The sequence below is a fragment of the Dermochelys coriacea genome, chromosome 3, assembly GCF_009764565.3.
Source record: "Dermochelys coriacea isolate rDerCor1 chromosome 3, rDerCor1.pri.v4, whole genome shotgun sequence".
NCBI lineage: Eukaryota > Metazoa > Chordata > Testudines > Dermochelyidae > Dermochelys > Dermochelys coriacea.
In genome coordinates this window covers 147,093,552-147,109,580 of record NC_050070.1, presented here as the reverse complement: position 1 = coordinate 147,109,580, position 16,029 = coordinate 147,093,552, and the positions used below count along the sequence as shown (strand labels likewise).

General features: G+C 40.5%; 1 protein-coding gene across 1 annotated transcript in view; it reads right to left on the bottom strand.

Annotated features, from left to right (window-relative positions):
* Positions 1–3,288: 3,288 nt before the first annotated feature.
* Positions 3,289–16,029, bottom strand: part of LOC119853535 (maestro heat-like repeat-containing protein family member 1) — a 74,135-nt gene continuing 61,394 nt past the window's right edge. Inside the window, exons 38-43 of the mRNA XM_038396707.2 lie at positions 15,159–15,317; positions 14,766–14,888; positions 11,957–12,059; positions 10,871–10,936; positions 5,268–5,617; positions 3,289–4,038 (exon numbers count right to left, since the gene is read on the bottom strand). Of these exons, the coding sequence (XP_038252635.2) occupies positions 5,295–5,617; positions 10,871–10,936; positions 11,957–12,059; positions 14,766–14,888; positions 15,159–15,317 (774 nt within the window). The 3' untranslated portion in view covers positions 3,289–4,038; positions 5,268–5,294. The remainder of the gene's footprint in view (positions 4,039–5,267; positions 5,618–10,870; positions 10,937–11,956; positions 12,060–14,765; positions 14,889–15,158; positions 15,318–16,029) is intronic.

Here is a 16,029-nt window from a genome sequence, read left to right as displayed (position 1 = left end):
TCAAACACAGCCCTGAATTGTTAGCCTTACCTACAAAACCATAGCTGGGATGGGAGCTTGACCCACTATTGCCATGGTGCCGAAAAGGCATTTTTGTCTCAGACCCTAGCCCATGCTACTGAGTTTAGGGTGACCTTCCTGGACTAACAGGAAAACAGAAGACATTGCTAATAAACCCAAGAATGTGTTGGACACATCTGAGCTGTGGTTTACGTTTGGAAAGCACCTAGCACATTAGTGATGCTACTAGAAACAAATAATTGCAAGTGGTCTGAGAGCCATCCACAAAAACGCACAACCAAGTGAAACCAAAACCATAGATATTTTATGAATAATCATCCATTTTTGTAAACCTTTTTCCCCCCCTTCCCCACAACTCTCTTCTGACCATCAGATATTACCACTTTGTTTTCTCTTACCCCAGGACTCAGCCCATATATGAATACATCAGTGTTCATAATCCCATACATCAAAATTGCTAGAAGAAAAGGAAAAATACAAAACTCCTCCCTCCCAATTTCACTATATGAATTAGTTGACTTGTGAATAGTACTTTTCCATAGATCAAGAACTGGATTACAAAATATGCACTTAATTTACATAATGGTAGAATTCCCTTGTTGAACAGGATATATGAATATACCTTCATAAACACATTCTGGAAAATTAGTGGGACTGCTGTTTTTGGACAAACCACCTTACTTTCTCCTCCAAACGTGGGAAAGGCATCAGAAATGCAATTTCTGGGAAAGCAAACTGAGGTTTGGACTAACATTAGGTAGCCACTGGTTCTTTTGTGCGGCTGCCAAAGGAATTGTTTATAAAACCCAGGTATTTGGGCCATGTGGTAAAGAATATGAATTTCATCACAGACATTATTTCATCACATGAACAGTCTTAACAGAAGCATCGTTATGACACAGAATACAAGCATTTTGTGTAGAAACTCCATTCTGGCACAGAATTTAGGTTGATATTTTATAGCAACCAGCTTTCTGCCAATATACTGTAAATATAGTATTTTACAACCAAAGCAAAAGTATACCCTCTGTATTAGAGAGCAAACAGTAATACACATATATAAATAGTGGTATTTTACAGAAGAAACTTTGTACAATAGTTTTTTATTAATTAAAAATGAGAGTCATGCTCATTTACAAGGCAGATTAGACAAAGTGAAAAAATATCATTATCAGTGTAATTTTGCATTAGCAAAATAGCTCTATCATAGGTTTAGAGGATCCATGTTTTTCCCCCCTCAACACTGCTAAGAAGTATTAATTAGTTTTGGCCTCAGCCTTGTCCCTTCAAGCCCCCTGACTACACAGATATGACAAATCTGGAGACGAGAACTGGGTCCAAAGGCACGTAAACAAGGTCAGGGTGGTCCTTTCAAGCAAGTCAGGGTTTTTTTGCTCTCGATACCCCTGGTACATTAGCAGTCTGTGAAGAATTTCCCATTTTTGATAAAAGCCTTCTGTTAAATACTCTGTTGCCTCCTACCAGTGACTCCCAAATGAAGTATAGAGATGCTATCCTTTTGCTTTCCTGGGCTGTGGTGCATAAGGCATTATTTTCATCTGGAAGCAGGAAATAAAGTTCAGTCAAGTTTATCAGCACTCCTGTGTGCAACACCTTTAAAATATGCTGTTTTGATATTTTCACTCAAGTAGCGCCATTTAAAAATACATACAATTATTTTGTGTAAAATTTCAAAGTTGTTTCCGTTTCACAGTGTTCAAAACAGATCCATTTTTCATTCCTATACATGTGTTGCAAAAGAATAAAGTAAAATTTTAAGTGAAAACCTTATCAAAATCCAACCAACGTAGACAAGACAGTGGATATGGTACTGTGGAAGCTGGCAACCAATGATGATTACCACTCAGTGACACATACGTTTGGTCTGGAAACAGCATGTGCTTGTATGACAGAGATGTGTCTGTCAATAAACAAAGTCCTGCAGAGGCATGTGATCCAAATACAATATATATCCCCAAGATAATGGAAGGGTTTGAGCACCAAAGGAGCTTCCCAAATTGTGAAAATGCTTCAGATGGAAGAGGTTTACCCATTCTGCATTCACACAAGGAAGCAATGGAGACCAGGAATCAAAAGGGTTACTGCTCCATTGATGCAACCCTGGTATATTACTAGGTCTGGTGCCTGATGTTCACATAGGCAAGTTGACCAAAATACCTGAAGATATGCACCTTTTCTAGAACACTGGCCTGTTTGAGAAAGGGCAGAATGGCACTTTGTTCTTTCCCCACAGTAGCGATAGATGTGGTGTCTGGCTACACTGTGATTCTGAGACACCCTTCTCACCTGCTACTCCTTTGGCTTACACCACCGGGGAGAAAAGTTGCTCCCACCACCAACTCAGGTGGTGCAGAATGCTGATTAAATGTGCCTTTGGCAAGCTCAAGACTTGATGGAGATGCCTCTCTGAGCAAATAAATTCACTGATTATACTCATTATTGCCGCAGACTGTATTTTTCATAATATTGCAGAAAATACTTCTCTTCTACACAACACACAATTACCTGTGAGACACATTACCTCAAGAAACCATTTTGGCCAAAAGCTTGGCAGGATTAAAAAAAAGGATTAGATCTTTTTTGGATAACAACAACATCTGGAGTTAAATTAGTATCAATAAAAATAACATTGGAAGGGCATAATGCAGCCCTTAACTGATGGGGTATAGAAGGAAACTTCCTCTGCTCTTAAATTATTCCCTGACTCCCTACTGAAAAGGCTTCTTGTACCTTCTTCTGAAGGATGATACTTGCCCTTGTTGGTGACTGGATACTGAACTAGATGAGCCACTGGTTTGATTCAGTTTGGCAAAGGTAACATTCCTTTGACATTTGTGAAAGCATGGGGGAAATGTATTACACTAGCATAAGGCACCATCCTGCCTCCACTGAAGTCCATGGGAGTTTTGCCATGGACTACAATGAGAATAGGATTAAGTCCTCAGTACACATGCTTGTCTCCCCCTCTAATGACTGGTTGGGACAGAGATTATAGCAGCCTGCTACAAACTTACAGCTATAAAAGTGTTCCTTTAGCTCAAGAGAAACCTGTAGTTTTGGTGCTGAAGGTTTTGGGTTGGATTCTCATTGACAACCATTGTGTCTTGATGTATGCAGTCACCTACCGCTCATAAGAGAAGCAATGCAAGATGCAGCATTTTATTAGTAAGAAGCCCATGGAGTTTCAGGAATCCACCACTGTTGTCAACAACTGGCAACATAGTTAGGGATGACATCCACCAGTGCTACTGTAATTTCACGACTTGATTTTATTTACACACAAGTTAGACTGGTGCCAAGGCAAGGTCCTGTGACGGGCATGGTGATCGGGATGATTACAGACAAAGGCACTGTAATGATCATTTTGGGCACTCACATTTGCTCACAGGGTAGTGATCACTCCAGAAAAATAGCACTGCAACATTTATTTAAAAAAACCCACAACCATTAATGAACACTAGCAAACAAAGCAAAACCAGAGGGAGGGGAAATTAACTCTATTGCTATTGGCCAGAGGGAAGCTGGGACACAACCAGACTACAGTGCTGGCACTTGTGCTAGGAGGAGGGTATAGCTTGTAGGAGGTAACTGAAGTGGTAACTGCTAGAGTAAAGCTAATGGTAGATAATGTTTGGTTATCTGGTAGGCAGATGCCAGGACAGTATTGAAACCCTCTGTCATGTAGAGAATAACCACGGCCTGATTTTGCAGGTCCCTTTTGTGTTGTGTGCACTCTCCCCTCCAGGTCTGACCCTCTCCATCTGCAGCTTTGTGCTCTGAAGAAATGGCTTGAGGGTGTCACTTTCCTTGTCCCGTGTGTCTGTTCCTTCATCTTCTGTCTCCTTCTCCTTCATGTCCATCAAACCTGACTCTTTTCTTCCTCCCTCAATTGGTTCAGCTGCTCTGGGTGACTGTTTTTTCCCTATTTTAGAGCTACTGGAGGGTTTGCAGACCCATCAGCACAGTCAATTTCTGATTTTAATGTGCAGCTACAGCTGTGAGGTAAGGAAAGTAGCATGGGTTAACAAGAATACTTACTGCAATGCTGCATGCACATCCCCACTGCTTGCTACCAATAAGGAAGGTGTAAAAAGGAAATGCCACCATCATTTTTACTTTGGTGCCAGAATAGCAAACAACAAATACAATGTAATTTTTCCTGATTTTCCTTCATTTTCTTCTGGATAAATTCTTTAATTCATTCCAAAGAGTGAACTACATAAAAGACCAAAATCCAGACCAGGAACACAAGCCATCTTGGTAAATGCACCTTTGCAAAATAACTGAACACTTTTACATTTTTAGGAAGGAAGGAGGAATATATTTTCCGGGTCACAGACACAAAAGTACGGCCAGAGCCACTGTGTGGAGAAGCCTGTAGATGCAACATGGTGGCATGCAAGTGCCACTTCTGTTAGTAATCAGATTCTTTCAACACTGAAGCCCTGACTGAACTGGGGCAAAAGGAACTAACATGGGACCAGAAAGTGGACAAACTTGGGCTTCTGTATGCAGAGTGCACTATCACCACCTATTGGCAATAAACAAGAAGTGGAGATTATAAAATCTCAAAATGTGAATGCAAAAAACCAGATTGACAGATGCTAAGATTTTAATGGCAGGCACTGTATTTTCAGGGGGGAGGGGAATTGAGACAGAATTCTGTTTGTAAACAGATATCCAATAATTGAAAATAACCTCATCTTTATCATAGGACAACCATTTCAAAGTTAGGAAATTTTGACTAAAAGTTCCACACAAAAAAGCCCTTAACTTTGCCCTCTATCCCTGTTCATAGGTGTCCTAGTGGGATATTCTTACATTGAAACTTCAGAGTTACAAATTAACAAATGTTCTAAATCATTGATTCTGAACAAAAAACTAAGATACTCTTACAGGTATATTGCTTGCCTTCTCTCCTCCATGATAAATAAATAACATCCTCACTTGGTTTGGTGAATGGGGTTCTCTGAGGCCTATGGCTACATGAATACAGTGGACTAGATAGAAGTATGTATCTGATATATCTGGAGAATGGGATCTTGAACACATTCCAGGAGGGTTAATATGGAAGATACAATGGGGTTTCTTGTCTCAGGTTCAACAACTCTAACCCATCAGATGTAGTCAGGGAGTGGCAGTCCTACCATTCGAGTTCACATGACCTCTCTCAGTAGGATATTCAACAGAATCAATAATTACTGGGATGTGAGAGGGTAGAAAATACCTTTGAGGAAGGCATTTCCACAACATTAGAGTCTTTCCCTTTTCATATTCCTTGTGAGCTTCCATAGCTTCTGTTTCATGCTCTTTCCCCCTTCTTCTTGGCTTGCTGTTAAGGTATCTTCAGGGACGGTTTTGCCTCTCAATTGCTTTGAGCTGGACTTGAACTTTAATGGGATTTCTCTGTCTTTAAAAATCTTCATCTTTCTTTGAACAGGCAGAGAACAGAAAAACCTCCTCAATCTGGAGAGAGACTCTGCTTCAGGCAAACAAGCTGTCTCAATATTTGTTATGGTGTCTATAGCTGAAATGCAGACTGAGGCTACAGGGTCATATTTGAGATCATCAAGAGCTGAAACCAAGAAGAAATGAACGTCAATGCTCATAGTATCAATGAGAGGACATTTCATTAGGCTCCATTATCTTATGCCATTTTCCTGGCCCCATGCCATATCCCAGCAGTAGAAGCAGAAAATATATATTATTTCTAATCTGCCCTGTTTGCCAGGATGAGCATTTAGCCTTCCTCACCCCTCGTCACCACCTTCAGGTCAAAGCATTCAGTCATCACATTAGATGTTATAGATTGAGAACCATCAAGTTCAATTTGTGAAGTCCTCATTTTTGCTCTGTAAATGGAAAAGTTGGAACCTCTTCATCACAAACAGAATACACTCACACCTGGGAACTCTCCTATCAGAAGAGGGGTTAGGAATTGTAAAAGGATGTAACTAGAAATAATGGGATGACATTAAGCACAAAAGATGTAGGCCAAATGTGAAAAAAATTACAAATAGTGAAGTCTTTCAAACTGTAGTATAGTCTCGAAGAAAAAGGGCTGGATGCCCTATGACTTGACTGATGTTTACCACATGACTACACAAAGCACTGTAGGGAACATTCCTGAAATATCTCTTTTTTTCCCCATTTCTAATTTAATTTATAAACCTCATTTGAATCTATTTTAAATAGGAATAAAGACTGCAGTGCTGAGGATTGTGACTGGTCTATAGAGTCTCATTTTCATCATTGGTTCGAATTCAGCCTGGATCTACAATTTGTAAATGACTTTTCTATTGGATAGCTATGTGAAATGAGTTAGGAATACAAAAGGCCTTGTAGTGGAATAGACTACTACTAATGGTACATCTAGCCTAGTATCCTATCATGGCAATGGCTAGTAATTGATGCTTCAGAAGAAAGCAAATAAAAACTCTATATGCCCTTAAGCTAGGTATGTAATATCATATCATAAGGGAAATAATATTATGGGCCTAATTCTGATCTCAGTTACACTAGTTTTACATCAGTGTGACACTACTGGGCTAGATTCTTGGCCCCTCTTTGCCAGCCCACTGGGGCAAAGGAGCCATAGAGCTGTTTTAATTGGTGTCCTGAGCACTTCCCCAGTGGAAGGGGTGTTCCCAAGAGAGGCAGAGCCAGTAGTGGCACGGTGCTATCCTCACCCCTCAGCAATGGGGCCTGACCAAGGGAAATGGGGCCTGACAGGAGGGCCATTGCCCAGAGGGATGCAATTTAGAGCAGCCCTAAGACTATACAAGAGCAGCCCAAGGATTAGGAAGCAGCAGAGGTGATATAAACCACCCCTGCCCTGCCTCCAGGCCTGTGCCAAGTGCAACTCAACCAGATGGCCAAATCTTGTTCACTGACTTTAATAGAGGTACTCCTGTTTTATACCTATCAGTGGGAGCAGAATTAGGTCCCTAAGCACTTTATAAACTTAAAAATTCAAATACAAACTATACACAAGGATTCCTTCAAGTGTACAAACCCCACTACATACATTTCAGGACACACAGTGAAGAAAACCTTTATCCTACTGCAGATCCAGGACGGATTTAGATATGCAGAATGTAGTTGCTCCCATGGAAATTTGGCCAGGACACTAAAGTTCAAATAATCTTACAAGTATACCTTCAATAACCAGAAAAGTTTGAGTTCTCAGCTTTGGGCAGTGCCTGCAGCAGCACATTGCCTCCTAGAAACATGGTTTGGCATGAGTTTAGAACTAATTCAGAAGGAAGAGTCCTGCTCACAATTGCTACCTCACACACTGGACCTACACTGTTGCTTGGAGATTTCCCATCCAAATGTGCAACCAGACCAACATAACATTGCTTGGCTTTGATGAAAGCAAAGAAGATAACAAACCAAGGTAAAACATCAAAATATGGTCAATTGTACACTGCAGAGCCAAGAAAATAAATTAGCTTGATGCCACCTCAAGATAAATAAAATTATCTTTATTAGGAAGTGCTAAAAAGCTACTGTCCAATGTATCCCAGCACTTTTGAGTCTTCTCTGAGCTGTTCATAATGACATCTAGGTCTCCTTCCTGAGGGGTTACGACCAATTCATAGCCCCTCAATGTGCCCATTTTTATCTATACTGAATTTTTTCCCCTGTCATGTTGCCAAATTTTCTAGTCTTATAAAATTCCTCTTCATTCTTCCAAGTCTTGATTAATCTAAATGACTGAGTCATCAGCAAATTTCACTGCCTCACTATTCATCCCATCTTCCAGGAGGATATTAAACATATTGAAAACAGGTCCTATTACTGATCTTTGAGAGACTGCAACATGCTTTTTGTGTTGCTTTTTGTCTTTTAACAAGTTATTAATATATGCCAAAAATTTACTTCTTGCTCTCTGGTTACTAAGTTTCCTTAACAGTCTTTTGTGAGGGACTTTATCAAAAGCCTTTTGAAAAGCTAAACACATTTATTTCCTCGTTTATCCACTAGTTTCTTAACTCTTTCAAATAATTCTGCCATCTTAGAAAGAAAGCATTTACCATGACAGAAACTATGCTACCATTACTGATCCTGGATTATCCGGACATCACTCCTCTAAATGCTTTATAAATGTAACTTTTTCTGATCTATTTTTCCCAGGCACTGAAGTAAGTTGTCAATACCTTCTTAGAATTTCCCTTAGCACCATTTAAAAAAATTGGTACAAGGGTGGCAATCCTTCAGTCCTCCAGGGAATAAATTCTTTCTAATGATATATTACATATTTTTGTTGAACTCTTGCATAAGACCCATCCATTTCTGGTGATTTATTGCAAAAAATATAGAAATTATTTATAATAAAACTATTGCCATCTCAGTCTGGTAACTTATTGGACAGATTTCAAACACAAGTATATAGCAAACTGCACGCTTCTAGAAACCTGCAGCAGCAAAGATGCCACAAAAAGGTATGGCCCCTGGAGCCCAAACTCTAGACTCAGCCCTCGAGGATGTCCCTCCCAGTCCAGGTTGAAGCACATTGGTGAGGCAATATGTGCGGTGGGGGGTAACCACTCATGGTCACCACTCATGCAGTACCTATTCTGCAGATTAATCGGAAGATTTCAACTCTCTGGGGTGGTCAGTGTCAGTTTGGCATTTTTCAACACTAAATTAATTGATAAATATGTTAAATCCCACAAATTAGTTAAAGGAGTGTAAGAATTTAAACCCATCTAACCAGCCCTCCCCTCCCACCAGCTTTTTCACAGAAGGGAAAGCGGCAGAAGAAAAGATCAAGTCATCCAACTTGCATCACATGCTGCTGCATGGTCCCCTGGACCAGAAGGAGATTGAGGCCTCAGAGAACAAACAAAAAGCAAGGCCTTTAGACTATATAGATGCCAAGGACTCTTCCAGAAAAGTTGGCCCCTATGTGGTACTTCCCTGCTTCATCTTCCCTATTAATATGGCTCTTGCAAAAGCTATCAACCTACTGGCTTCCCTCCTCGCACAAAGCTTCCTTCTGGGAGGATGGGGATGAGTTAATGCTGCTTGGATGTGTCATACAGAGATGCCATGGAGAGTAGCTGCTTCTCCTGGCTCATTCCTTCCTGATCAATGGAGCACACCACCACAGAGCAGCAACGCAATGACTTCCTCAGGCTTGAGCAAAAGACAGAAGCATGCTGCTTAGCAACTCCTCCAGTTCTGTGCTTACTGCTTCTACTTTTTGCCATTGGAAATGCAGAGGCACTTCAGACCCAAAGGCAGGGAATTTGAAAGTAAAGAGTGAAATTCTGTTGCTATTGACTTCAGTGGGGGCAAGATTTCACCCAAAACTCTGATGATAATGCCCATGTTGCACAGATTCAGATATACATTTAACTCACAATTGAAATACATATAGCAATGGGAGGATCCAGGATCAACCTTTTTTTTTTTTTTTTTTTTTTTTTTAAGTGTCCATAATTTTGTTATCCCTGATTTCGCAGCAATTTTACAGGAAATTCCATTTTCAATGAGAGATTTCCAATTTCCCACCTGCAAATTGCTGCACCAAGAAATTTGCTCCCACCAAATTGCTCCCTGTCCATGCTGGCCCCATTGTAATGGAAAATATGTAGTTCCCTCAGTCCTCTAATGTAAACAAGTAGAGGATAGTCTTAAGTCTGTAAGCTCTTCAGTGCAGGGACTGACTTTTATTTTGTGTTTATATAGAACTTAGCCCTTCATCCTTATAAGAACTTTTGGCTGTTATTGTAATACAAATAACAAACAGTAATACTTCTTTAATTTCCATCAAAATCTTAACACATGCCCACTGAGCATGCTCTGATGCTATTTTACAATCACTTTTAACTTTAGTTTAATTATTTCCCCCAAAACTTATTTTAACTCATCATGCAAAACTAGCTGGAAAAAGATTTAAAATTGAGCTGTTATGAGTTATTGATGAATAAAAACTTAAATTTTCTTTTAATTTAAAATGTAGCCAAAGGGATCTTCCTCAGCATTTTCAGAAATATTCACCTATGGGTTGAGACTAAACATGGAAAGTTAAAGTCTTCGTGAGATTTTTTCAGAAGATTATGAGCTGAGCTGAGCAAATGCTAAAAGAATATTCACAAATAACTGTTCATTTAAAAAAAATGATTGATTTGTGACCCCTTTTATTTTCTGTTAGCCAGGAATGATCTTTTTTCCTCACAAAGCAAAAGACTCACAAATATTTGTGAAAATAAGCAACCATAGGAAAGTCCACACTGCAAGCGTTTGAGTGAACAACTGGAAACCTTTGATTTCCCCCCTCCTGTTTACAGAAGTTTCATTCTTCCACTCAGGAAGAAGAAACAGCATGTGATTTGTGTGAGCAACCACTTACCACAAAAATAGCAAATAATGAATAGTAAATAAATAAAAACAAAACAAGCAGAGCAGATCATTGAGAACTCATATGCGGAATGAGGTTTGTATGAACAGTATTGTTTGCATTTTTGGAATAATGAACAAAATCTCGAGAAAATTGAAGTCTGCTCACAAATAATTTGCAAGCAAACTAAAGGGCAACATTTACTGAATAAATTATTCATTACAAATATTGTAGTTTGCCCTCATATAGTAATAAATGAGAACAAGTGTAACAAGTATCTATAATAGCACTCTCTCTGTTTATAGTCTTAATTATTATTTTAAAATATAATCGGTTCTGTCTCCATTTCTATAAACTCCTCCTGAATTACTGAATTACCAAAGGACAGGTGGGTGGGGGAAGCAGAGGTCATCTGATAACACAAATGAAGGCACATTATAGATTGCAAAAGAACCTGGATCACAAGCAATTCCTTACCATTGAGCAGTAGCATCACATCATCTCCGTCGACTTGAATTAAGTTCAAATTCTTTATTATGAACTCTAGATATGCAATAAAAACTAAAATCAGGTACTTTACCTAACTTCTAAAGTTTCACTCCCAAATGAAGGGGGTAGGAAGACGCTCTCTCAGGAAAACTGACAAATCCTAAGTTTCCTAAGAAGTTCCCAAGAGACCAAATTCTAAAGGAGACTAGAGGCCAGATCCTCAGGGAGTGTAAAATGACTTTAGTGGAGCTACACACACTTACAACATCTGAAAATCTGATCTCTACAGAAATTCCCATAGGACCTGCTGAAGAGGAGCAAAGGTAGGGCAATTCCTCTAGAACAGCGGTTCTCAATCCACAGCCCAATTAGCACACAGCTGCAGCCCAGCTGTGTGCTAAAAAAAATTCAAAATTTGCCACTGTGGTCTGGCAGGGAGCGGGGCTGGCTGGGGGGAAGACAGCCTCTTGCAGCCTATACCAGGGTTCCAGCCAGCAGAGGACTGGTAAATGCTGCAGTGGGATAGGGGGCGGGAGAGTGAGTCTGTGGGTAGGTTTTTTGTGGGGATCTAGGAACTAGGGGTCTGCCCCAGGTTTTAGGTGGGGCTCTGCTCCTGACCCCCTTCTCGGGTCCTGGCTGCTGACCCCTCCAGGTGCTTGGGGTCCTGGCTGCTGCCTGGCTCCCTGCTGTGGTGTGGTTCCCAGCTCCTGCCCGGCCTGCACCCAGAACTCCACTCCTGGCCCCATTCTGGGTGGGGATGCTGGGCATAGGGGGCTGTGGGCGGTTTTAGGGGCGTTGGAGCGTTGTGGTTCTCAGCCCGCAGCCTGCAATGATAAACAGGTTGAGAACCACTGCTCTAGAAGGAAGAAAAGAGAGATTCTCTGGGGTATCAGGAGAGAGGGAGACTCCTAGATGCAGAGGAATAGGGGGTTAGAACATCAATTGTCTCATTTTTTGTATAAACCCCTGGGGTCTGATTCAGTTCAGTAACTTAGGAGCCAAGGATGCAGTTCTCACAGCTAGAGGTAACAGAGCAGAATGATGAAAAAAATGGGTTTGAGCTATTTTGTTTACCTATAACCCTGGCTGCTGCCTCTCGTAAAAGGGGCTGTGGGTTCTTTAGGTAGGCTATGTTCCCAAGTAAGAAGTTTCCCACCATTCTCCTGCATTTTCTCACCTAGAAAACAACAAGAGATACACCACAGTAAAGACTCTCCTTCCCACTTGGGCCACGTGGGACAGCATGGAGCTCATCACTGTCCCTGGATCAAAGGACACCTTCACACAGCTTGGATTTAAGTGCAGAGAGGATCCATTAACCACCTATGATTGGGGTACTAGTTTAGTTATGCTTTCAAGGCTCTCACATCCTGACCTTGATGATATGAAATCTGGTACTGACCAGTAGGCACTGAGCTAGGAATGTCCCTACAGTAAAAGAAGCATTTAGAGTCAAAGAGACATCCTTTTAAAAACTGGAAGTCGAATTTCAGTGAGGTAAATAGAAAGGAGCATTAACTCTGGCAAGAGTTAAAGTATGATTGGGCAAGCCAAAAAAGAATTTGAAGAGCAGTTAGCAAAGACACAAAAACTAACAGGTCATTTTTTTTAAAGTACATCAGAAGCAGAAAGCCTGCCAAACAATCAGTGGGAACACTGGACAATAGAGGTGCTAAAGGAACAGTCAAGGAAGACAAATGAATTGCGGAGAAGCTAAATACATGCTTTGCATCAGTCTTCACTGCAGAGCATGAGGTGGAGATTCTCATACCTGAGACATCCTTTTTAGATGACAAACCTGAAGAACTGTCCCAGATTATGGTATCAATAGAGGAGTCTGGAACAAATTGATAAATTAAACTGTAATAATCCAGTGGATCAGATGGTATTCACCCAAGAGTTCTGAAGGAACTCGTATATGAAATTTCAGAACTACTAACTGTGGTATGTAATCTAATCACTCAAATCAGCCTCTGTAGCTGTTGACTGGATGATAGCTAATGTGGTGCCAATTTTTGAAAAAGCTCCAGTAGCAATTCTGGCAATTACATGCAGTAAGCCTAACTTCAGAACCAGGCAAACTGATTGAAACTATAGCAAAGAACAGAATTATCAGACACATAGATAAACACAGAATGTTGGGGAAGAGTCAATATGGCTTTTTTAAAGGGAAATTATGTCTTAGTGATCTATTAGAATTTTTTGAGGGTGTCAACAAGCATGTGGACAAGAATGATCCAGTGGATATAGTGTATGTGGACTTTCTGAAAGTCTTTGACAAGGTTCCACACCAAGGGCCCTTAGATTAAGTAGGCAGTCATGGAATAAGAGGAAAGGTCCTCTCATGGAACAGTAACTGGTTAAAAGATAAGAAAGAAAGGCTAGGAATAGATGGTGAGTTTTCAGAATAGAGAGAGGTAAATAGCAGGAACCTCAAGGATCTGTTCTGGGACCTGTGCTGTTCAACATATTCATAAATGATCTGGAAAAGGAGGTAAACAGTAAGGTGGCAAAGTTGGCAAATGATACAAAATTACTCACGATAGTTAAGTCGAAAGCTGACTGAAGAATTACCCAGCCAACTTTCAACTTAACTTTGATGTGTGAAGAGTTACAAAGGGATCTCACAAAACTGGATGGCTGGGCAACAAAATGGCAGATGAAATTCAATATTGATAAATGCAAAGTAATGCAAAACCTAATCTTCCCAACTATACATACAAATCATGGGGTCTAAATTAGCTTTTTATCACTCAAGAAAAAGTTCTTGGAGACATTGTGGATAGTGTTCTGAAAACACCTACTCAATACGTAGTGGCAGCCAAAAAAAGCTAACAGAATGTTAGGAACCATTAGTAAAGGGTTGATAGATTGCAAGACAGAAAATATGATAATGCCACTATATAAATCCATGGCATGCCCACACCTTGAACACTGTGTGCAATTCTGGTCACTTCATCTCAAAAAATGATATATTAGAATTGGAAAAGATACAGAGAATGGCAACAAAAATGATTAGGGGCATGGAGTAGCTTCCATATGAGGAAAGATTTAAAAGACTGGGACAGTTTAGTTTAGAAAAGAGATGACAAAGGGGGCGGGGCGTGATATGATGGAGGTCTATAGAACGATGTGGAGAAAGTGAATAAGGAAGTGTTATTTACCCCTTCATGTAACACAAGAATCAGGGGTCACTCAATGAAATTAATAGGCACTAGGTTTAAAACTAACATAAGGAAGTACTTCTTCATACAGCACATAGCCAACTTGTGGAACTCGTTGCCAGGGGATGTTGTGAAGGCCAAAAGTATAACTGGGTTCAAAGAAGAATTAGTTAAATTCATGGAGGACCATCAATGGCTATTAGCCAAGATGGTAAGGGATGCAACCCCCATGCTCTGGCTGTCCCTAAATCTCCAACTGCCAACTGTTGGGACTGGACTACAAGGGATGGATCACTTGATAATTGCCCTGTTCTGTTCATTCCCTCTGAAGCATCTGTCACCACCACTGTTGGAATACAGGATACTGGGCTAGATGGACCATTGGGTCTAACCTAGTATGGCCATTCTTATGTGACAGGTTTTGTTGGTATTTTTATAAAATGCTACTGTCAATAATTAATTATTCAACAAGCTGAGCTTTTTCCTTCATAGGAAACTGCTCTTGCTGCTGTGTGGAATAAAGAAAGGAGGTAAAATGGGAACATGGGGTGGGGTATCTGTGGTGATGAAAGACAGATTCTAGTGTCTTCTTAGTGAGCCTAATACACTGAAGAGGACACATTATATTGCCTCTTGTGCATCTCCAAACTCAGAATTAGGGGAAGCACTAGCTTGCACCTCCTGTTCCCAACCCCATTGAAAACCCAGAGTTCACTGACCAGAAATTTGCACATCTCTTGCAAGACCTGAAGATGGTCACTCAGTGTCATTTGTCTGAATAAGTTCCTGGGCTGGTTCCATCCCATTACCTGTGCACATTCTGCCAAGGTGTCTCCACATGCCTGCAAGATAAAGAAAGACATGGAGGAGTTCCTGAGGTTACAAGAATTGAAAGCTGATGATTGGTGAGAAAATACAACCGAATGAAGAATAAGGTCAAAGACTCCTGGGACATGGGAAGTGAAGGGAGATGTCAGGTACCTCTTGCTTCTCGTCATAGGGTAAGATTGAGGATGGTTGAGGATAAGATTCTCGACTGGAAAATGGATGTAGAGAGGAACTTCCACATGGCTGGAGGTCCTGAAAATTCAGGTTCCTTAGCTCTGACTCACCTTGAGTATCTCATGATTATTTCTCTGCATGACCAGCATCAGAGGCACCAGAGCACAGTAGATTTCATTATGGATGACAGGTCCAGGTTTATATTTGTTCACACATTTCAGCATTTTTCCAAAGGCAATGATGGCAGAAATGCGCACTTTTTCTCTGTCCTGTGAATGACACAAAGATGGAGAAACCTCTCAGGGTGAAAGACTCCTGCAGTCAACTACTGCAATTATCTCAACACAACATAAGTGACATCATCAGCACTGTCAATTAGCACAATCTTTAGATGAAGAGAGGCAAGGTGCAAAGCAGCATAATCTACATGTCAGTCAGCACTACCACAGCATATGAATCATCTTATTGTGGTGGACTCGGTCCTATGGCTGTTTGGTGATTTGATCGAGTTTCCTGAGGTCCTTACCACAAAAATCATGACCACCACCAGCACTCTTGCTGGAAGTCTATGAGGAAGCACCAAGGAATGAACAGAAAGGAAAGAGTATGTACAACGAGGGAAGATGAGGAAAGAAAGGTAAGGGATGAGCAAGGCATGAAAGGAAAAAGATTAAAAAAGAATATGGGTGAAGGAGGGAGATAACACCAAAATACTAAAAGGAAGGGGGAATAAGAGGATGGAGGAAAAGAAAGGATTATTAACCAATATCGAAAAATTAGCTTGCAAAAGATACACCAAAATATACTTAAAGAAAGAAAAAATTGCTGTGAATGAATGGAAAATGTAAAGAGAGGAACAAAAGCAAGCAAGACCGATTAGTAACAAGATCTTTTATTCAATCCACAACACTCTGCCGTGTACCTGAAGTTCTGCTAGATCAGTGATGTGTTGGTAGAATTCTGTGGCCTGCTCAATACATA